At 42.2% G+C, this 24,683-nt stretch overlaps 1 protein-coding gene across 1 annotated transcript; it reads right to left on the reverse strand.

Moving 5' to 3' along the window:
• Nucleotides 1–1,648: 1,648 nt before the first annotated feature.
• On the reverse strand, nucleotides 1,649–24,453 carry tinagl1 (tubulointerstitial nephritis antigen-like 1). The gene is made up of 12 exons (XM_034094276.2): nucleotides 24,271–24,453; nucleotides 20,443–20,753; nucleotides 17,934–18,000; nucleotides 12,928–13,020; nucleotides 12,698–12,812; nucleotides 10,697–10,823; nucleotides 10,298–10,448; nucleotides 10,007–10,193; nucleotides 8,523–8,568; nucleotides 7,486–7,609; nucleotides 4,552–4,597; nucleotides 1,649–4,357 (listed from the first exon to the last, which is right to left on the reverse strand). The coding sequence occupies exons 2-12, from the start codon at nucleotides 20,744–20,746 to the stop codon at nucleotides 4,190–4,192; spliced, it is 1,428 nt and encodes a 475-aa protein (XP_033950167.1). The 5' UTR covers nucleotides 20,747–20,753; nucleotides 24,271–24,453; the 3' UTR covers nucleotides 1,649–4,189.
• Nucleotides 24,454–24,683: the final 230 nt, after the last annotated feature.

Consider the following 24,683-nt stretch of genomic DNA (forward strand, 5'->3'; position numbering starts at 1 on the left):
TATTAAACAGTATTAGTTTTTTTCAGGTCAAAGCCTTCATCAACTCAAATCACATTGCGAAATCATCTTCAAAAGCATTGGAAAGTATTTTAGGCCCTAACATTTTTATGATCTTTTTGATCATAACAAGGTAAGCAGGTTGCTCATAGACTCTTTAACTTTCTGTATGTTTGTGTAAAAAAATAGTGTAAAAGGGGAAAATATGAGATTCTTTTTTTTAAGTATTGCCATTACAAATTCCTCATTCTGCTTTACAGTTTAAAGCTATACTTTATTGTGGTTGCATTTGAGAGGGACACTGCTAGATCTCTAGAATATATTTTTAAGGCTGAAATTGAATATACAATTGCAACAACAGACATTTATTTCAATTAATACTAACAGAAACTGGCCAGACCAAATATGTGCTTTCAGTGTAAATTTAGTTTAACTTGACCAATGTATATAAATGTCATTCAAAAGTACATAGTTGAGGTTTAAATGCAGGAATGCAAGGTGAAGGTCACCCGCCGAGGCGTCTGCTCACCCCTCTATTAGCCAAAGTGTCTCTTGAACTTCAGTGTGGGATGACACCTGGTAGTTTTCACTTACAGCCTGTTGATATATGTGACAATTGACTAAATGTGGTTAAATGTACAGACCTGCAATTAGTCTCCGAGGCAGATGTTGCCCCAGCTGTTTATGGGGTATACAGAGACTCAAACATGCTAAAAAATGCAGAAAGGTGGATTGTGTAATTAAAGAAATAGGGTGGTAACACAATTAGCTAAAATGCAAACATAATAATAATAATACTAATAATAATAATAAAACACAAGCACACAGGAAAGAGACACCGCAGTGGGCATGTCTGTGTGTTTGAGCAGTGTTATTGTTAATTTGGAAAAGTCATTCATACCAAGCAAAGCTGACAACATAAATGAATGGAAGCCATATCTAGATTGGTGTACACATTTACACATTTAAAAAGTTAATGAGTCCAAAACCAACTTTCACAATCAATATCCATTTTCCAAGATCATAAATCACTGACAATTGTTTCTTTTTGCTATAAAAAACGGAGGAAAAACAAACTCAAACGTTTATCTTTATATCTATTATTTTATCTATCTTTCTGTTTTCTTTTTGGTTCTGTCACGTAATTTCATTGAAAAACATAATACTTTTTAAATCTTCAAAGTTTGTATAAAAGAAAAAGGGACTCTTTCCACTTTCCCCAAATCTCACCATTTCACATGAATATGTGAACGAAGGCTCCGCTTCTAGATCTTTTGCTTCTAGTTGCTAAAATATGACATGATTCAAAACATATATTCCCCACATTATTTTTAATTGTTTCATTTGTAATATTTATGAAGGATTATTCTAACTCTTTGGCCTGGTCTCCCACTGACTGACGGTCAGAGTAATTGCCCTCAGTGACGGAAAAGTATGCTGACACAGCAGGATCTTATAAAAACTGTCCTCATCCCACCCAGCCTCGTCCCATGGAGCTTTCCCCCGATCCCCCCACACCCTCCCATTGTGACTCCCTGATCCCTAATGTTCCTAAAAATAACTCCTTCTTAACCATTTAACCTACTGCGAGCTTTATACTGCGTTTCCGTTTTAATACTTCAATGAGACAATAGGCGTGACACCATGAGACTACGTTTGGGAAAGACTTTATTGTGCCAAACAGGTGAACACTAATGTGGTATTGCATTTAGTGCACACAATACAAGAGACAGGAAGATAATAAAAGATTGCACAGGCAAACGAGGAATAAAAGTATATAATTTACACATCTGGTCATAAATAAAGTCTACACATCACTGAATATGGAGTGGTTCATTTTACATAAAATACACAACTTCCGAGTGGATCTCTGTTGCAGCTCCCGGTTTGTTTGTTTGTTTGTTTGTTTGTTTGTTTCGGAGGAGAGGTTGTGATGTTGGAGAAAACTGCTGCTGAATGTTAGTTAAGTCGCTGTGGAATATATATTTGGGTTTTGCAGATCACCTTTTGTAATAAAGATAAAGTATTGGTCCCATCTGAAATACAAATAATCTAAATGAATGTGGCACGTATTGTTCCTGAACATTTACTTGAGAGTATACTTAGATCAGAGGTTGTTTTCTTTTAACCCCTCTTCTACATAATCAAGTGTCATATATAGCATTTAGTTCCAAGGTAACATGAACCGTAAAGCCGTTAATCCAACATACTATAAGCTAAATAAATGGACACTGACAAAATCATGTCTCAGATTCGAATACATCCTTGTTGTCATTTATTATAAATCTGTGGTTTATTGCGTGTTAACAGGCTGCTTGCCATCTTCCCGTGTCTTCACTTACTTACGAATGAAAACAAAGATCCAGGACGCTGCATGAGAAACTTGCCACAGCTGCTTATCTCTCCACCACATTGCACATTGCCTGTCCATCCAGACAGCTCTCTTTGCTTTTATGCCTATCTGCTCATCACGCCTGAAGGAAAGAGATAAAGGGACCTTTAAGATCACAAGACGTGATGATATAGAAATGAAAAAGGCTTTTGAAGTTACAGCTGAAGTGCACCGGGATGTTATCTAAGGTAATGGGTAATAATACACCATGATTTATTTTTCCCAAGTGAGGCTTTGCTCCAAAAAGATCTGAAAAACATCATAAAGAACACACATCTGATAAGTTTGAACATGTTATGCTTTCTTAATAAAAAGGATGACATTAAGCCAAACAGCTCATTTGCAAACGTAATGTCTTAAGGTGTTTCTTCCCTTATTAAAAAGGGGTTTTTATTACATTTAAAACTACGGATTCTGCAGCGACTTTTAGCAGAGTGGCCCTCAGCAGCAGCAGTATCCCCCCCCATCCTCCTCATTATGCAGTAGCAGAAAAGCAACAGAGTGATGAGTGTGTTCTCTGAAAGTTACTACATACAGTACATCGGAAAACACGTAGTAAAATAAAACTTCACAATATAACAGCTACAAAAAAATAACTTGTTTGCTCAAATTGTAACAGTGTACACAGAATGGAGCAATTTAAGACTACTATACACAAACTTTCTTTCTTTGCAGTGGTCAAAACAACTCGGTTTTTAAGGCAATCAAATCTTTCTACCCTCTTTACGCATCAATTTCATATTTTTAATGAGATTTGGGAGTCAAGAATGGCAGCATGGCTTTTTTTTTTTTACATTTGATTGTTAATTGTGTTGTCTACAAAATATTTATTTCACCTGCAGCAAAATTATACACATTTTACTTTGTGCATGAACACTGTATAAATATGTGTAGAAGAAGGGTGAAGATTAAGCCTGATTCACTGGTGGTGTTGGGACTCATGTTGATGGCAGGTCATAGTCTGTGGCTCTGTATCTTCAGAAAATACAAAATCAGAGTTTTTGTAATATTATACTCCACATCAAATCTTCTGTTTTCAGTTTTAGACTTTATGTTTTTACTGGAATGTGTGAGAAACTCTAACGCCTGCGTCTACAAACTCCATCCAAGCGTCCTCTCTAAAAGTGGGGGAATCAGCCACACTGTGCGTCTGTATAGCTGACAGGTTAATGTCAGTAAGGTATATTACATTATCATGTTACACACTTTGCTGGGTGCGTCTCTCTGAAGTCTGATAATCTGGCTCTCAGATTTCTTCTTTTCCAAACCGTCCCTCTGAAATTGAGTCTGACTAGATCCTAGATTAAGAAAAGACTAAAGGGTTATGTTGACAAAGAAGGACAAAGAGGAATAAGATTGAGCTTCTTCTCCTGTCATCGCCAAACTTTGACATAAGCATGGTTTGATGTTACGCTAAGGATTCTGGGAAGTGTGGTCTTTGGATCATTGGTACCTGAGGTTGTAAGGCTATTTTTAAGAGCTTTAGGTTAGTTGAGTTTATCTTTGTTGCTTTTTGTGCCAAAAACCTTGAGTTACAGGGAGAGGGGAGGGTTAGTCTCTTTATAGGGTAAACATGGAGGAGACAAGGGGGTGTATTGACCCCCAGAGTGATGTAAGGTATAAAAAGAGAGGGTTTCAGGGGCTCTGGGGTTAATTTTGTGTCTGTCCCAGCCATTGTGACAGGTACGGGATGTGCTGAAGTTCTGAGACTCTTTGTCCGGTTCTCGTCTGGGGTAAAACACATCTATATGTTGGATTCAAAACAAAGTTCTCTGTGGGGTTTTAGCATCTGCTGTGTCTCTAAATGTGTCGGCGACGATGTTGGTGATGATGTTTGTGCATGTCCTCCATCGTGATCCTTCCCCACACACCGATCACAAACGTTTCAATCTCACACTCATTGTCCCCACGGGCGATACGGAAGAAGCCGTTCTCTCCCCAGTTCTTTCCCCAGGAGTTGGCAGCAATCTGAAGAGGACATTGTATGAAACTTAGTACAGATGATGCAGATTTTGATTTGAGAATGCATGTACAGTATCAGGTTATAATCATGAACATAAGGCAAAAAACACCTTCATTAAATGTATTTCTTTATTCATTAGAAAAAGCAAAGGGTTTGAGCAAAGGGTTTTCGGTTTGTTTTACACACTGAAATTACTTACCCAGTATTTTTTTGATGACTCATCATAGTTTCTCTCCTCTCCCCACCTGGTTCAGGAAGCAGAGAAGAAGGTTACTTAACATGCATTGGAGTCAAACAACATGAAAACAAAAATATCAGAACATGTCAAAACAGCGGTATCAGAGTTGGGAAGCTATTTTCGAATTATGGAAACTTGTCAAAGTAAACACTTCAAAGGAATGTGTCTCCCTAGAACAGGCTTGGCATTATTGATAAAGAAAGGCAGGAAGAGACATAAGTAGTGTTCAAGTGGGGGAAAACTCTTTCATCTTGTTAACAACATCCTGAAAACAGAGTATTTATATCTGGACACCGCCTAGTTGCACTCCTACATCCATTCCAATGAACATGGAATGAACATGGAATTCCCCTTTTCCTTCCTTTCTGTATGAAACGGGAGGGAGAGGGAAGCTCATGAGGAAGTGCACACCTTTATCCCAGCATAGAGAGCAGAAGAAAAAAGGACAAAAAACACACAAGTGCGTATCTTAACTTAGAGGCCTATCTTTACCGTCCATCCTCTCCAGCAGCTTCGTTCTCAGGCACCTTGACCAATGCCCATACATTCCCATCACGCCCTGCACTTTGGTCTTAGCCTTGCCACTGCCAACTTTTAGACGCCCGCCGCTTCTGCTCGTCATGATCAAAACAGTCTCTCAAAGCCAATTCCCATCCTGTTTTTGCACTCTAGGCCTTTCGGTTCCCAAGAGACTGACAGTGCCCAATCGCTTGTTATTTATTAGAAGAGAGAGGAATGCTGGGAAATAAGAGTGGCTCTGATCAGACTCTGCCAAACTCAGAAGCCCGCCATCACAACACTGGCAGATAGTGCCAACCCTCTGTCAGCGACCATCTTTATTAGCCCATGTCAGATGTCACACAGAGCAGGAGCAGTCACAATAAAAGACAGCTGGGTAAACAACAGATGCCCAATACAATCAGAAAACCGACGGGAGAAAGGATGGGATCGGTGTGTGCGAGAAAGGGAGCATTCACACCTGTATATGTGTGTGTGATCCCACATGCATGCCTGCCTTGCTGCATATTTGTTGGCATGGACAGAGGCAGACAGAGTCGGACCACTGCTGATCTCTTATCTGGCCTCCAATCGGCTCACTTGCTAACTCCGGGACAATGATGGGCATACCGCTGTGCCCACATGCCCCGCCCTTCCCCAACGCCCCTCGGCCCACCCCTGACCCCTTCTCCGAGGATTGATCCCCCGCTCTCTGTCCGCTGCAGTCAGGATCAGCGGCCCAGACAATGCCCTTTCCACCACAGTGGACCTCAATGCTTTCCACACAAACTTTCCCAGGCCCTGGGCTTAAAAGAACGCATCGCTATGGGATTTGGCCTATGTCAACACACTGATGCCTGTGGCTGGCGGGTTGGAGCCCAAACCACCATGACCCCTCACTCTTCATTTCGCTCCATCCGTCCCTAAACCCATGTCACTGGTACATCCACATCCAGTCGCCCAGTCAGTGGTGAGGACCGCGTCAGTATAAGGAACCAAAGAGTAGGAGTCATTCAGGAAAACTGTGAATACCCTGCATACCTCCAGAGTTTATGACAAACAGGCTGATAGATGTAATTACTGTCCACAAAGCGAAGTCTTACATACATGTGCATCTATAGCTTTCAAGAAGACACTTAAAAACAAGTTAAGTACTGGTTGGAGGCTGAGGGTTTTATCATACACATGCCTATACAGGCCATATGAAATGAAATGTCATCAAATATACACGCACATCAAAAGCTGCTTGTAAACGGGTCTTCACCAAAGGCCAATCAGATCAAAGTAGAGAGACTGCTTTTATCATAGCGCTGTGAAGTCATTCCTGATGTTGATGGGAAAGCTCAGATGCTGAGGTTCTACAGTAAAGTCAAATGCTTCCAAACATTCAATACATTCTTCCGCAGCCATTAGACAACCATTACGAGGTAAATGCTAATTTTCCTAATTTGTAAAGTGAGAATAGTGAGCGGCAACCTATCATTGTCAAGACAGACACACTTTAACACCAGCTGGACGCGCAGAGAAAATCCCTGTCAAATATTTAACATGTTTGAACGATGTGTCAGACTTTTTACAGGTCAAACACCTCCCACTGCCCTCCGAACAACACACCTAAACAGCAGCAAACCACTACCTGTCCATGTGCAGATACATGATAGTAAGAGTGTTTTGGCTTGGGTGAGGAGAGGAGAGAAGGAGGAGGAAGAGTGAGTGTGATGGCCAGCTGAGGAGTGATGAGGGAGACACCAAAGAGACGGGGCAGGAAAGCGAGGGGGAATAACAAGAGGCGGATGGGTGGGGGCAGGTAATCCAGGTGTGTCAGCCGTCTGCCCGTCTGCATATTTGTGGTTGCCGTAGTTTCTAGATAGAGGAGAAAGGGGGGAGGAGGAGGCGCTCGTCTGGGCCAGACAGAGGAGTGGAGCCAAGGTGTGTCTCCAAGAGCAACAGACGGGGAGGGAAGCTTATTGTCACGTAAATTCTCGGCAGTGTGCAACACGTGCAGGTGAAGATTAGATTTGCGCAGATTAAAACCCGATTCATCCTTAATAAACACTTTTTCTGCTGAAACGGCATCTGTGGAGCATGTAGCAACAAGGAAACCAGCAGACTTGGATCGAGAGGAAGGAAAGCTGATGTTTTTGTCCGGACCCCATTCACTACTTGTGTAACACATGTTTTTCCTTTCAATAACTCCCACTGAACAAAACCTTTTATCATCAAAAGGCACAAAATACAAGCACAACCTCAAAGAAGTTTATATTGAGTCTTATCGTGTTTGTGCACGGAGCAAATGTCCACTTACGGTTATGCCATGACTAATAGACTGTTGGTTCACAGAGCAGTGGCAACAACACTTAAAACGGTTTGAACTGTTACTGTATGCTGGCAACTTACCCGGTGATTCTGATCGAGTGTGTGCCGTGTTTGCGGTATTGTGGAGGTTTGGTGAAGCTGACGTCAGTGTGTTTGTAGATCCCACTCTTATAGACAAAGAAATCCTCGTGGACCTCCATAATAGCTGCAAGAACAAACACGCATGGTGAATTAACAGACGGATATAACACACACAAGCACACACATAATGTTTGTTTTCAGCTGATGAAAATCTCTTGTAACGGAGTTATACATATATTATTCAAACAGCAAATAATCTAAAAGTATTATAATGATGTAATTTAAACAAACAAATTCCAATGTCACCCCTGAATATGTGTGTGTGTGTGTGTGTGTGTGTGTGTGTGTGTGTGTGTGTGTGTGTGTGTGTGTGTGTGTGTGTGTGTGTGTGTGTGTGTGTGTGTGTGTGTGTGTGTGTGTGTGTGTGTGTGTGTGTGTGTGTGTGTGTGTGTGTGTGTGTGTGTGTGGAGGTTTTCAGACTGAGAACACTGGATTTGGGGCAGGTAACCCTCGATAAAGTGAATTTCTTTTTGCATCCCGAGAATGTTTTCCAGTGAGCTGGAATAAGAAAAAGTTACTCACGACTTCACACACACACACACACACACACACACACACACACACACACACACACACACACACACACACACGCACGCACGCACGCACACACACACACACACACACACACACACACACACACACACACACACACACACACACACACACACACACACACACACACACACACACACACACACACACACACACACACCAGACATTGAGGCGGGCTAGTAAGTGAAGGTAATTGTAACCACACTGACATGCAGGCCTATCATCTCTGACCAGGTGACTGGGGGTCAAAGTGGAAACCTGGGACAAAACCATCAGGATGACAAGGTCAACCCTGACATCACCCAAGTCAGATACCGAACACGAGGCTTCATGGTGCACGTGTTTTTATTTGTGAGTCTCTTGAGAGTGTTGTTGTTTTTAACTTTAACATGTAACACACAGAGGAGCAAATGTTCACGCCTTACCTTGCACGGGGCCATTATCCATAATCTCCTTCATGATCTCCTTTTCCTAAGAGAGACGATGGAAGAAAATGTTGTAGGCAGAGAGAGAGAGAGAGAGAGAGAGAGAGAGAGAGAGAGAGAGAGAGAGAGAGAGAGAGAGAGAGAGAGAGAGAGAGAGAGAGAGAGAGAGGGGGATAACAGATCATTACATGTCAGTGAAATGGAGAGGAGGAAAACAAACCCCCTGGATGTTTAAAGTCAGATAACGAGATTGAGTCCAGCAGGGCCCCAGGCCTTAATGCCTGGCTTATTGACTTCAGAGGCCATCGTGAGACAAAAACAACAGGCACTAAAGGTTTTGAGAGGCATTAGCCGTCGTTTAGTGGAGATGGATGCTGGCCGATAAAACCACAGGTCGGCTGCAGCTCAGTGGTCAACTTTGAATTTCAAACAAGATGCACGAAGCTGCATGCAGAGACGGCTTCTGGAAACAGTTTAGAGGATGTCACATGATACTTTGTGCTAAAGACGGAGGGCAGAGGTGCTTTCTCCATGAAGCGGACTACTAGAAGATCTGATTTAGTCTTTCCTGAAGTGAGGGTCGCGATCCCAAGATGGGTCGTGACCCGTTTTTATTGGGTTACTAATTGGCAGAGTATAATGCATAACAGTCCTAAAGAATCGCTTTCTTCCTCATGACACGTGTCTGTTCATCTAAGATAAGGGCTGCTTGTATTCATGCTTTATTGTTGTAAGTGTAAGTCCTATGGAGATACCAAATGTTGTCTTTTGGGGTCTCAAACTGAAAAAGGTATGATCCCTATCATCTAGCTTTTGAAATGCTAGATAAACGTCCATTTCTCAAAACACTTTGGACACTTTTCCTTTAACATTAACCATTTAGAGCTCATAATTATGTAGGTATTTAAGTCTCAAGCTTTAGGAGATATCATTTAAATGTATATGCAACACTTTTGTTTCTCCGTTTCTGTTTTGCTTCTTCGACCTCAATATGCCCTCTGGTTTGCAGAAAGAACCAAGTAACCTGATATAAGGAGGTTAGCACAGAAATCTAATTCCAGCAACACAGATAATGATTATTAATAAGGATATCTAAAGTGCTTTCTGTAAATTGTTTTTATCCACTCACCGGCCAGTAAATCCAGTATAATTTAAGCTGATGTAACTACATTTAGAATTCAATAAATGTTGTATTATATTTCATAAAAATTAAACTCCTTGCCCTTCACTGATTCAGTGAAGAGTGCTGTTGAGCATTTGATCATGTTCATTCTCAACGCAGTCAGGAATGCATGATAAAATGTGCAGAAACACACTTGTGAAAGATTACAGTCCAGTGTAGCAAGAGGACATCCCACACATGTACAGCTGAATGTTCACTGGAGATTAAAACATGTTGTGTTTCTCTGGAGGGTTAACATGAGCGTGTGAGGGGAGTCAGTGGGACTACATCACGTACTGTTTAGTGTTTGTGCACTGCTTACATTGGATGAGAGCCTGTAGGGCGGTGTGGACTGGTAGATGTCGTTGTGGTAGTTGTGTGTGTTGGGGCAGCGCTGGGTGGCCTGCCTCTTCCCCCGGCCCACTGAGCGACTCTGCATCATGCAGCGGCCCACCTCCGCGGGGGCTTCCAGTGGGGATTGATACGGATAACAGTCCTCAGTCACCACTCTGTGAGAGAAGAGGAGGGATGGAAAGAACTGTTTCATCAGAAATCCCCCAACAGATTGTATGATGCTTTCCTTTTTTGTTTCCCATTTATATAAAACCCTTACCCTCTACGCCGGAGGTACCACCAGGCTCCGTCGATGCGTCCCCCCGCACAGCCTCCCTGGTTGCGCGTGTCACAGGAAATGAGATTTTGTGGTGACAGCTGAGGAGTCATGTGACCCATGGACTGGATAGAGATTCTGTCTGATGCCACAGCTAGTGAAGAGGATGGACAATATTAAAACATGTCATGCAAAAAACTGACAAACTATTTTAAAACTGAAACGGATGATTCTAAGAATAATGGTTGTATCCTCCTGTAAGTATGTTTATGGTATGTAAAATCACAGTGTTTGGAACAAGACCTTAGTCTTTGGGGATTTCTTTTTTAACCAATGTCCCCCTTTTTTGTCTTTCCTGCATCTTATAAACATTGCATTTCCCCTTCATTTAAGCTATTCTACCTGCGGTGGAGAAAGCCCAGGATGCAGCACAGTTTCCCTGGTCCAGCGGTTCGTGAATCTTTCCGGGCCACTTCTCTGTTGAGTTGAAGTAGCTTGGAAGATGCTCTGCCTCAGGATCCATGTTCATCTGACAGGAAGAAAAACAGAGTCAAGTAAATACAGCTTAATTACGGGTGCACTCTGACAGAACTGATTGATTGAGGAAACATTCCTATTTAGAGTAAACCATTATTCATGAGTGTCAGCCTATCATGTAAAACAGGATTTAGAGTAAAATACAAGAAACAGCTGTTTAAAACTCAGATCAGAGCAGCAGCAGTGGGACTGTGTTGCTATTATTTGCCCACAATATAACAACTGCAATTGAAATACTTGTGGACTCTTTGTAGAACAAGTTTGGATTACAGGCAGGTTACGTAAACCTGCTAATCAACCCTCCAGTAGAAGGGATTTATTCACAAGCGATTAGGACCATTTGGCCCGGTGTCAATCTCTGACGCTGTAGATGAAACAGGAACCTCCGATCCCCGTCCTCTCCATGAAGCCATGAGGCCGCATAGTTTCATCCAATGAGTCATTTGTACCAGCTGAACTCTTGGCATCTATCTCTATTTAAAATACCAATACCACTGTGAGATAAATCCTAATAAGGATGATAAGTCAGTGATGGAGTGCAAGTATTTTCCTGATAACGCATATTTACTCGAAGGTGCATCCCAGATGCCAAACATACTCTATCTATTAGTCTCCACTCGTGATTGGATCCTCTCTTAATCTCAGAGTTGTGTGTGATAACAGACACACACACTACTGTATAACTGTCCCGCCCTCTCTCTGCCTGGCTGCGCAGCATTCCTCTGATTACTAGGAGGTATTCAAAGCACAAATGGGCACCTGATACATAACTAAGGAATGTGCTTCTGGTCGGAGATTTGTAGTTGTGGAAGGTTAAAGTCCAAAATAACAGACACCTGACCGAAAGGCGTGATAAAAGTGGAGAAAAGACTGCGAAAATATGTCTTAATTCATTCACTATTCGTTACACCTGAGTCTACAGACAGACAAGAGAGGAGACAGCGACAGAGAGATTTATGAATGGGCTCTGATCTGGTTCCTTGCACAGGTAGGGACACGCTGACGGTGGAAGGAGGGGGGGGGGGGGAGACATGATGTTTTTAGGGTGGAAGTGTCGGGGAATGTTGGGAGAACTAGACGGGGGGAGAGAGGACGGATGGATGAATGGGGTGGATGGAGGTGTAGACTAAAGAGAAGATTGGCTTTATTCTCAAGGCAGCCACCATCTCCTCCATCTTCTTCTCTGTGCGATGTTTTGGTTCCGTCTTATGTAATCTGTCTGGCTGAAATGTAAACAAAGTCTGAGAGGAATAGAGAGGCCTGAGGTTCCAGCCAGAGACGCCATCACTTACCAACACACCACCGTAAGTAGGCGAGAAATGTTTTGATCAATGGCCCCTTGTTGTAAAATGTTGTAAAAGTGCATACCACAAAATCATAATATCATCATATCACCAGCAGGAAGTACGCAGGTGCTTTTGAAGAAGTGATAAGCGGAACAACTGTAACAATTCCCTAATTCTCTGCATTCTCACATGTCGCAACACCTTCCTGCTCTCCTCCTTTTGACCAACACTGAAAATATGCAACAACACATATCTAATATGTGATGTAGTAGCAGATATTTTATAAGAGGAATTTAAAGGGGAACCCCCTGTTACAGAGGTTACACACAGTAGCAACAAGTAACTTGATCATCTTCCATGGAAAAAAGTTCACTCATGCCACCTTTTAAGAGCCGGGTCAGAGGTCATCTCCAAAACACTGACGATGGAAAGGTTTCCATGACTTGCTGAAGAGCACTTGAGCAGAGAATATGCATATCCAACCTTAATTTTATTCCTGTGCCTTCACGAAGTTGACCACCCACATGTTTCTAGTTCTGTATTTATTTTCTTTGTATGAAGAAAGAAAACTGTCATGTACCTGGATTTCGTTCATGTTCATAATAGTCCTGGAGGGTCTCTGCGTGCCCAGGCGGAACCGGATACCCTCGTCCAGAGTCATGCCGTAGAGCTGACTGTAGTTACCTGCCTTCCAGCTGAAAGCCAACATATAATGGATGTGTTTGTAATAAACATAATAAGGTTAGGGTTAGAACGCCAACCCTAATATGAGTATGTGTGTTTATGTGAGGCTGTGTTTGTTTTAGTTACCCATAGTTCCCTCTGTTAACAGAATAGATGATGTCCTGGTCCATCAGACAGGCGTTCTGGTCACACTCCCAGCGTCCCGTGGTCCCACATGTACTACAGAGGAGAGACAGAAGGGCAAAGACATGAGTCCATTAAAAGGCATTAGCCGCTGTAATTGCATTATAATAGTTGTATTTATTTATTTATGCTAAATCCAGTGAAGTCACAGCTAAAATAGAAATACTTTCTGGGACACACACAAATATGCAGGGACTCAGAGGAATTCCTAAATAAGACAATTATTGGGAAAAGGACGTCAGTCACATTAAATGGAAATAGAAGGAAACAGAAAACAGAGGGAGAGGTCAAAGGAAATATTCAGCCTTTTAAGGCTGCGGACACAAAATCCAAAGAAAGGAAAGAAGGAGCCAGGAAGAAGATGACAGGAGGGATAAGAGAACAGGATATTAATGATGACGAGGAAGTTTTCTTTAGGGATGCTCAAAAATAACTTGCACTATGTACTAAATCTGGAGACCTTCTGTAATGATGTTCCTTTCTTTTTTACAAGAGTAGTGTGACAACTTTCTGCCTGTATAGCAAATATGAAAACCACCAACAGCTAGTTAGCTTATCTTATTATAAAAACTGGAAACTGGGGGAAAGGAAAGCACCTTTAAAGATAACAAATAAGTTAATCTCTTTGTTAGCTATAAGTAACCATAACTTGTGTGTTTAACTAACTGGCTGATGGCTGCCTATTGCCTATACATATTCATTCGAGAGCACTGCGGTATCAATCTTCTCATCTGACTCTGAGCAAGGAAGCAAATAAGCATACTTCCCAAAATGTCCGATTATTATAAAATGAATCTATCACAACGCCCTTTATCAGTAGTTCTACTCTCTGTATCTCAACGTTGGCCGTTGTCGGGATGTCGGGATTTTAAAGATGTTTTTTTGGTAGTCTGACTGTAAATATCTTCGTTCTCAGGGCCCTCGCTGTACCTGCTTAAGTAAAGTTTCTAAGTCACCATAAATAACAGCTGCAAGGTCAGCCGCCGTTCGGAGGATATCATAATAAATAAGTTCGCTAGCGAGAGAGAAAGAATGAGGGGTGTTTCCCACACAGGCGTGTAGAGACTTCCAACCATAAAGTCTACTGTACATTAGACAGCATGTTTACAGAGAAGGGAACCTGCCGGGGAGGATCACACACACACACACACACACACACACACACACACACACACACACACACACACACACACACACACACACACACACACACACACACACACACACACACACACACACACACACACACCACACACACACACACACACACACACACACACACACACACACACACACACACACACACACACACACACACACACACACAATTCCCCTTCAGTCACACTGCAACCTGCAGGGTGTCTATCACCTCTCAAACTGGACTCCTCCCTGCTGGGTCTCTGAGGACCGATCAACAAAACAATTTTCAGCCCTCAACACACACTTTTACACAGTTTAGAGCGGGCACTTTTGATGGCTTTGATTAGAGGAGAGACAGTGACATTGAACCTCTCTCTCCCTTCATCAGGAATACACACTGCACATGCAGCTCAGCGCCAGAGGGTAAAATACAACAATACATTCATACAGTAATAGCACAGGATGTACACACTGGGACAGGCATAATGACAGACCCATGGAGACAGGGGGACAGAGTGCGCCTGAGAAAAGAAATATGATGTCTCGGAGGACAGTGGGAGGCCATTTTTCACATTCTCTGTCTTTTAGAGAAAGAGACCACGAATCACCCCTGAGATCATGCATGTACACAGATTGGAGTTTGTTTTTGTTTGTTTGAGGTTCAGAAACGAAAGAATAAACGTATCAAGAACACAACCAACTCCGGCATCACTTACATTTACAGTCCTGCAGTTAAAATAAAAAGGCAAACTTCCCCATTCAGGACCCTTCACACACCCTTACACAGTCCTCCAGCTACGCCCATCGGGGAACAGCCCAAGACCAACTCTGAGGACTAACCAAAACTCTTAAGTTCCAACTGCAATATCCACGAGGCCAAATATAATGGTATTACTTATAAAGCAGCTTTACACACCTACTCTTATTTATTTAATACATTATTTTGTGTTTTAATACATTTAAGTCATTTCATGTGTATTTTATGATGATGTTTGTGAGCATCCAAGACACTTTTTTTAACAGTATTTCATAGACAATAAGGTTTCCTGAATCGGTACATTGCCTCGCCAAATCCTGTCGGATCAGGGGAATCAGAGCCGTGTGTGTGTGTACATTTAGATATGATGCGTCTCCCTCATCTGAGGAACTATGCAACCCCTTAAAAACAAGCTGGCATTGGCAGTTGTCCAAAGCAAAGTGTACTCAGACTGTAGAGCTGCTGCCAAATCAGGAGATAGCTGCTCGTTCTGGGTTGCGTGTGAGCAGGAGGCGCCGCGTTTCAGATCACTTGGGACAGATAAAGAGTCTTCAGGATGCCAACGGCTCATGGAAGAAAAAGTCTCAGCTTGGGATCCCATTAACACAGCGCCATGCATCACAGTGCATCTTCATTGCTTTAATACTTCATGCTCAGTCAGCTTGTCTCTCTGTGCTGCCTTGCACTGAATCTGCCAAGGAAGTATTTAAAACTAAAAGTTATAACATATTGTGCTACTGATTGTCAAAGAGCAGATTTGTATGGACTATATCTTTGATATGTGGCTTTCTAGTTTGCTTAAGCCAGTGGTTTGTCAAGACATGTAGGAGGTTAGATAACAACATGTGGGAGTTTGAACTCTGCTAATGAGAGAAAGAGGGAGAGCAGCCTTTTGACTCCGAGAGGAAGCCCTGCCTGTCCTCCTCCCTGCAGCCCTGACCGAGCCGGGAGGACGCACATCTGGGAAATTAATAAATGGAGAGAGTGGGAGCAGGAAAAGGGAGTGTGTGTGTCCCTCTGCACCACAGCGGTGGTGCCATTTTTCAAGCATCCATGTGTGTTGCCTTTACAAACACATGTGAGAGCGTTTGTGTAAGACTCTTTTGTTAATGGTGAAAGGGGGAGTTAGCACATAAACGCTTTTTTCCAGTCACCTGGGACACTGGAGGTTATTTTTAGACCAACCTCCCCAAGTCTTTCCTCAAGTAGAAAAGCTTGTCACACCATTCATCAATTAACTGCCTTTCTCACATATCGACTCAACCATCAGACCCTTCAGGTAGAATCTAATTGAGCGGACGAGCGGTCATGATAAAAGTCATATTTCAGGCCTTTTAGATTGACGCAGCGCAGCTTCTACAGTCAAACAGCTGCGAGGTTTTAAGCAGAGGATGTGCAGATCAGCGGGGTCAGCCTGGTTTGGGACTTGTCGTGACACACAGCCACAGGGTGTTCTTGTTACGTTAGGATAAATATAATAAGGAAGTATACAACATTTGTGTACATTGTTCACGCACGTACACAGGGTTTCTGAGGAACATCAAATAACACAGACGTGAGAAATCACAGTGCAGGACAGGTGAGATATTGAACTTCCCTTCCTCCTGTCTTCACTAACTTGACCTCATCTGTCTCCTTCCTTTAGTGTCTCAAGATCTGCTTTCCCTCTCCTTGACTGCCGCCGATATCTCGCAGAAAAATAACAACAGACTCATGTTGCCCTCAGCGTGCAGAAGGCCAAGGAGACACTGAGAGCTAATCTCAACTACCGGTACTGTTTTTAGAAACTCTTATCATGTGAGGGTCATAACATTCAAAGCTGGACTGGAAACAATATGCAACCTTGTCAAGGAGATCTAAACAAAGAATGAAAACAAGAATACATGGCTTTGTTTTATTATCCTGCATAGGGAACATGTGTATCTTTATTTTACAGTTTCCTGTTTTTTTATTATGTATTCTCATACATACTGTTACAGACACAGACTGCTGAGCTGGTATTCATTTTTAAGATCATAACAGTGAATGCTTTGGGATAAATAATAACAAAGAGGCTTTATCAACATTAGCCATTTAATAAATTATCTAGTAAATTTGAAAACAAGACTAACTCCTCCCCCAAGGCCATACCCTATGTTTGCAATGTCAACTTAAGTGAAACATTATTTGTGAATCCACATAAATATTGGCATCGTCTTTCCTTGGCTGATGAAAATCAACAAACTAACAACTAAACCAACAGACAAAGCAAACCGGAAATAGAACCTTAACTGATGTAATACATATTGTTCTTGTTAGCATTTAAAACCCACCTAAAGTCACTTGTTTCCTTAACTTTAAGTGTGAATTTCTTTATTGTCTATCTCATAACTCTCATACCGCACTAGGCCATATCAAAACAGTCATTGTAACTTGTCAAGGCAGGAAAAGCACTAGCTGTAACAAATAACAAAAATGATGGCTATGTCCTTGTCAAGTGTCCGTACAGTGACAGTCTGCCAGAGTAGAGCGCACAATACTAGCACCAGCTATGGTTAATGTAAACCACCCATCAGTAATGTATAATTTACACCTGTGCTTGTTCCTGCTGTCAAAACAACTTATAAAGAATAATCCCGTTATAAACAAGGAGGGACAGTAGAGGAAGCGGAGGTAGAAAGGGACACCGTGTGTGTGATGTGAAGATCCTGTCATAAGACTTCCACAGAAAATATAGATAGAAAAGCTGAATGTTACCCACCAGTGGCTTTATTATTAGAAACACGTGTGCTGTGTGCAAACCCAACCAACTTTACCCCAGATCAAGTACTCAACGTCAGTATGAAATGAGGACAAATGTGATGCCCAAGAGATGTTGTTATAGCACATCCATAAAAACATGGCATATTGGGCTTGAATATATCTTTCAGTTTAAGCATTTAGTGGTTCATATGAAGTCTTAGGACAAGTAGTGCAGAGAATATAGATGAAGTGAACATAGAGGAAGTTTCCAAGCTACGAAATGGGGCATTTAACAGGTTAAAAGAGTGAGAAAAAAAAGGAGTTTACATACCATAAATTGCAGTTCTCTCTGTATGTTTGCCCTGAAAAGAATGTGTTTCCATTTCTTTCGCAGGTGCCTGAGAGGAGACAAAGAGTCGCAGTTTAATATTTATGATAATACACAACTGGGAGACCGAGGTGCAGGCACACCTAATATAATACAATATGATGCCTTCACTTGCAAGCACAATAAAAAGTGTTATCATAACTCCCTGTGTGTGTTCCTATGTGAGTGTACACACAGAATATTTGCAGTCTAAGCAGCTCTGAGCTCCAGTAATCCAGTGTAGGAATGTGGAGTTAGCTTTTCTGCTGCCTTCCCAGGCTTCCTGGGCCCTCTTCACGCTTTAAACTGATTATTCTCCACCTCACCACCTCCAGTGGGAAAAGCTCGTCTCGTACATCAATAATTAAACACCAACAAATGTTTTGTACATTTGTCAGCTATAATTCTGCAGTGACACAATATAAGCAGTGCTTTTGATTTATTTTGACCCATTACACTTAAACCCTGCTTACTTATAAATTGTGAAAACTATATTGACTTGTTGACAGACTTACAGGGAGGTTTTTCCTAAAGCATTTACAGTGGAAGATGCTGTCAGTGCGAGTTTTATGTGGAACTTAAGGCATGAGCTGGCTGAAGATTTACAATGTGTGCGGGTTTCCTTTCCTCTTGTGTGAGGCCCAGAGCTGATTGTGTGATTTATGAGTGAGGCCCTCTGTTACCCATCATCCCCCTCACAGCTGTCTCCGCACTGAGTTACTGCAGAGCGGTGTGACAAGTTACTCATTGGCATTGAAGGGTTTTATATCAGGGGGATTCTGTTGGACTGAAAGTATGTGGTTTCATGTAATAAGTTAGCGTGACTCTTTTTTATGATGTGATGGGGACATTGATTTATGTAAGCAAATATTAGACTTAGACACTAACTTTTACAACATAACGAGAAAAATCTAGCTAAATCTAGCGTTGAATGTTGAGTCATGGATTACATCAACTTGTGATAAAACAGAGAGACACATTTTAAAATAGAATCTATCACCCCCTTTCTTTTGAAGTACCATAGCTTTCCTCCAGGCTGTGTGTGTGTGTGTGTGTGTGTGTGTGTGTGTGTGTGTGTGTGTGTGTGTGTGTGTGTGTGTGTGTGTGTGTGTGTGTGTGTGTGTGTGTGTGTGTGTGTGTGTGTGTGTGTGTGTGTGTGTGTGTGTGTGTGTGTGTGTGTGTGTGTGTGTCTTAAACATGCATTCATTGTTGTGTCCCAGATCATGATCCCGCTACTTTGTCGTCCGGGGAACACATACCTGCGGCGACCCCCTCCCGTCCTGCGCCCGCTCACTGTCCCTCCTTCCCGCCACATAGCGCACATTCTTTCTCCTGACCTCCATTCATCCCTCCATCCACCCCCCCTCTGTCTGGCTTAATAAGAAGCCCACTGTTCCCTGCTCTGTTCTCAGGTAGGCCTCTGCTGTCGCTGGCACATGTTACACCTCTGCCCTGAGAGGAGGCTATAGGGAATGTAGGGAATCCAACAGTAGTAAGAAAAGAGAATACTAAATTAGCTAAAATCTTAACCTTTCTACTAAGGGACTGTTAAAAAAAATGACCAGAAGAGGACATAGGAGCAGGAATGGGAGAGGGGATTGTTATTGTAATCTTTGCTGAAAGGACGATAATCTTACTTTTTTTTTGAGAGCAGGGAAATGTTTTTTTAGGAATTTCATTTCATTTCATTTCAAACCTTTATTTAACCAGATTGGTCCCATTGAGATCATAGATCTCTTTTTCAAGGGAGACCTGCAGCATATAGGTTCCACATGAAACATAAAACAATAAAGGACATTATACATTATATTTACAGGATACATAGTTATAGACATTTACAAGTGCCCATTGTATCAGCAAGCATTTCATTTAGCCTAGCTTTAAAAACATGCAGAGGAATGAGATTGCTCAGTTTCAATTCTTGCTGAAGATTGTTCCAAGCAAGTGAATGTATCTGTTTACTTACATTTTATTTCAGCATCAAGTTCTAATATGTATTTATTTGAAAAAACAAGTTATACAGGCCTAACAAATATGGCCTGTCCAATCATGTTTGTACATTTCTTAATTTAAAGTTACAATCGAACAAATGGTGATAAGCAGTTATTGAAGTTTATAATCGATACAGTGTCGCCCAGAGACAAACCGTCTGTAAAACTGCAAATACAAGAGCTTTCATCAGCGGGTCATAGGCTCAATCACCATTGTGTTACCTATTTGTTAAAAGATAATGACTTAACAGACTTTTACTTACATCGAAATTATTACTTGAACCATGTTTCTTTCTTGTGATTTGAAAAAAGCAGGTATGTAATTTCATTTGTAGGTTTCATGCTGCTGAGTCTGTCAGTGGGTTTCTGTGTTGCTCTCTGTGAGCCTAACTATCTACGACAGGCCCACACACATCTGCAAACTCACTGATACAAACATTTACACCCTGGCTTGTGCACCCTGGACTCACTAACTTACTCACCTATGAAAGGCGGCTGAATGCCCAGACAATGTCCCCAGAAGTCGGGGCAGCAGTCGGAGATGGTGCGGTTGCAGAACAAGTCGCAGTAGCAGATGGTGTCCAGGTAGGGAACGGTGCAGATGTCGTCTCTGCCGGGGCAGCAGCCCCCCCTCCTCTCGCAGTAGGAGCCATTAGGGTCCCTAATGCCCCCAACATGCAGCGGGTTGGCCAGATCCCTCTTGGTTCTTCTGGACAGGATTCTTTCTGCAGAGCTCTCTGCCACCACCAGGAGCAGCGCCGCCACAGACAACAGGAAGAGCTTCATGATGAATCTGGGAGAAAGAGCAGACAGGAAATAGGATATAAAGATGTTTAGGTAAAGGTAATACTATAAAAGAAAAATGTGCATGAACGTTGGCCCGCTTTTCCTAACAAGAGACACTCCAAATGCTTCACAATCTCACAGGAAGTGAGGTGGAGAGTTCACACTGTGAGCAGCATAATTGGAGTATGACTGCTGCCAACACACTGTCAACCTGCCGCTTCGTAATTCACGTACACACTGATGCACATTAACTCGGTTTGAACACAAACACACACAGAAGATACATTTAAAGAGAGCTGGCAGCAAACCCACATGATTCCAGGAGATCCTCTGCTTATTTATTCTCATGTTCCCTCCAAGCTTCCAAGACAAACAGCAGCTAAATATGAAAATACACTCAGCAAGAAAGTGCTGGAAAACAGGCATGTGATGAGGTATTTAAACTCATTGAATGATATACAATAGGATTACTTCAGGTCTGCAGGTGAAAGGTTCTTTAGCAACCTTCTTGGACTGTCAAACCTTCATGCAGTTCCATCATTTTCTTTATTTCCTCTCTAGTGCTAAAGTCCCACTTGAACTGTCAGTACTTCACAAGTGCAGCACTGTTACATGTTAATCCAGCTGCACTATAATCCTGTAATTATTATTATTTTTACTTTATCTAAGAGGGACTTGTCAGTGCATTTACAATGAGGGAGGGGGTTGTTGCTGCATGCTATCTTAGTACCGGAAATAAAGTAATGTCCTGTTGTCAAAGCTAATCCGTCACACTCAAGGAAATTGTCTGAGTGAACAGACACAGCCCACATCCAGTTGTAATGGACATGAGGGACAATAAAGTGTATCCAAATGTCATGCTGGCACAGCAACAAGGCAGGCAGAGGGAAACTATAAACATACAGTACATGTCTGTTTATTAATTCACAAAAGCTAATAGACTCACACTTGTGCCCTAGCTGGTGACTCAGACAATCTAAACATTGAGTGATTTAAGAAATGGAAAGTGTGAATTAAGTGCTTTCACTATTTGTGTCACCTGATCGTGATTTTTGCTTTGACTTTGATGCAAATCGGTACATTTCCCTTTGGCCACCGTGTCGGCAATACAGGTATTCCACTGAATTTAACTGCCACACTATTTATTTTCAAGTATTGGTACACATACGTGCAACACCTTCAATGACCGGGTGTGTGTGTACGTGTGTGTACACAAGTAATCCACAACTCTCACTCTCAGGCCAGACAAAGGTCAAACAATCATCCATGTGTTGTTTGTGTGGATGTGTGTGTGTGTGTGTGGATGTGTGTGTGTGTGTGTGTGTGTGTGTGTGTGTGTGTGTGTGTGTGTGTGTGTGTGTGTGTGTGTGTGTGTGTGTGTGTGTGTGTGTGTGTGTGTGTGTGTGTGTGTGTGTGTGTGTGTGTGTGTGTGTGTGTGTGTGTGTGTGTGTGTGTGTGTGTGTGTGTGTGTGTGTGTGTGTGTGTGTGTGTGTGTGTGTGTGTGTGTGTATTGGTCTCAGGTTACTGAGTGTGTGAGTTGGTGAGGTGCAGGACAAAGGTGAGGGGTTGGCCCACTGCTAACATAAATAGCATCATTAATTACACAATCAGATCTCACAGCACAATGGACACTCTCCACATAAAGCAGAGCTCTGGAAAATATATTTGCTGTCCTGTTTTCTGCATGACTGGGCCTTTAGTCACACACACAGACACCTCACTCACACACTCACAAATGGGCATATGGCAGCATGGGATGGGCAGGTCCCCTCCTTTACACAAGTGTTTTGTTGTGGCAGACTCTGAGCAGCAGTGCAATAAAACACCCACCAGTCTGCTGAACGAGCTGCTGCCGAGGCCTTTAGGTCAAACTGTCAAAAAAACACAAGTGCTCCTAATGATGGCTGCTAACAATACCTTAATCAATAACTTCCAATAACAGAGCAACCCACTTCTTAATGTAGAGCAACTCAAATGTGCCTTAATTAATTTATAAGCAAATATAAATTGTACAGTTCTCAGCTGAAGACACATTTGAGTTGAGTTGATAATCTCAGCTCCTTTCAGTCTAATGAAGCCAACAGAACCTGCCATATGGTCCATCAGTGCTGCAGACAGCTGTAGCCGAGCTACTGATCCCACACTGCTGCCACGGGACAGATGAACCCTCAACAAGGGTGACACACACATACATACTGTACATGCATAATGTACAGACACACACACACACACACACACACACACACACACACACACACACACACACACACACACACACACACACTACACAGTAAAATTAGAACTGCCCTGTCACAGTCTCAGCCTCAGGACCATGTTCACAACTTAAACCTCGCAGGAACTTGAGCAACACAGAGCGGAAACTATGATAATATTCAGATACATTTATTAAAAAGGATCAGTTAACCCAACATTTCCCAAAAAAATTATCTCCCTCACCTTTTGTGGTATCTTGCAATGTTTTTATTTCCCCCGTTTCTTATCAAATTCAAAGAAGCTGACAGGGTTGTGTCCAATCTTCTACAGCATCTCTTCCCAGTGTCCAGATAGGTCTTGAATATGCCTAATTGCTCAAAGATAATATAAGAACCAACCTTTGAAAATGTTTTGGGGGGGGGATTGTCTTTATGACAGCTTTTAACAAGTTTGAATAATTTGAATGTACTTTTCAATGCTGTGAGCTCAATTCAAAATGTGTCCACCTCCCCATTTATTTGGGGTGGAGGCAGAAATATTAGGAGACACATTTAAATCATGAACAACTAAAAACCTGTATGGCTGTGAGAGCTCAGTGAGAAACGCTTTTTTTAAATTCTAGTGAAGTAAACCTTTAATGATCCCTGCTTACACTTTGTAACTTTGTATCCCACTGTTTCACTTTCCTTCACACAGCTGCACTTTGAGACACAAAGTGCACCACCCAACAGATAAGTCATGCTTTTTGTTTTAGGATATCTGCATTAAAAACGCCCTTTCACCTCCAGTGTCACACAGTCCTTGACCATTATCTTTGCAGCTCTATTTTTAAAACAGCCACCGGGTCAAGGAGAACAGAGAGCATTTATAACAGCTTCTGGTGTCTAAAGAAGCCGGCACCACAACAGGTGAGTGTGAGGATAACTGCAATCTGTGTTATCAGTTTTATTGTGAATTACACAACAGGATCCGCCACACACAGTGGACTCAATAACCTCTTGGGAAGAAAAAAAACCTTGCAAGTCTCCCGCTCATATTCTAAAGCTATAACTTCAATATTGTGTCCTACATCCTACACCCAGAAGGTAAACATGTCGCCACAATAAAGACTAAATTGTGTGCCTTTCTTTAAATAAAGCAGGCAGGGATTAGCTCTAATCTCAGAAAAATGTAAATCAAAAGAGCTTAAATTTCCATAAATCAAAAGTTATTTAAAGTAACATGAGATCAGCATAAACTAAGCACAGTGACGTTGAGCCTGCACCTGTCTGAAGTCTGTGGAATGGGAAGAAAGATAAAAGTGTTGTTACCTTTAGTGGAGGGAGAAATCCTGGTTTTGTAATCCGATAAAATAAAAAAGTGTTGCTCAGGAAGTCATCCACTGGAAGAGAGGTAAAAAGTCAGTCTCTTGTGCCCGTTTCTCACTCTCTCTGGATCTGCTCCGTCAGACCCCGTCTTCTCTATATACAGGCAGTAATAGAGGCTAACCACTCCTCCCCCGACCCCCCTTCACTCAGGCCTGTCCCCTGCTTCAGTGCCTCCTCCTCAAAGCAGTTCTCTCTCTCTTTCTCTCTCACACTTCTTTCCCTTTGCTATCTCTCCATGCCTTTCCCTCCTTATCACACTGGAACCTCTAGTCTAAAAGTAAAAAGGTTCACACTCATCTTTCTCCACTCTTCTTCCGTTTTCTTTCCACTGTCACTTTCACCAACAGCAGCGGTTC

This window comes from Pseudochaenichthys georgianus, chromosome 11 (assembly GCF_902827115.2).
Source record: "Pseudochaenichthys georgianus chromosome 11, fPseGeo1.2, whole genome shotgun sequence".
Classification (NCBI taxonomy): Eukaryota; Metazoa; Chordata; class Actinopteri; order Perciformes; family Channichthyidae; genus Pseudochaenichthys; species Pseudochaenichthys georgianus.

Coding starts and splice junctions, on each gene's coding strand:
- tinagl1 (XM_034094276.2), bottom strand. CDS start 20,746: ATGAAGCTCTTCCTGTTGTCTGTGGCGGCGCTGCTCCTGGTGGTGGCA. Junction 18,001..20,442: donor CATTCAGCCGCCTTTCATAG/GTGAGTAAGTTA, acceptor GTCTCCTCTCAG/GCACCTGCGAAAGAAATGGA. Junction 4,358..4,551: donor AGTCATCAAAAAAATACTGG/GTAAGTAATTTC, acceptor TGTCCTCTTCAG/ATTGCTGCCAACTCCTGGGG.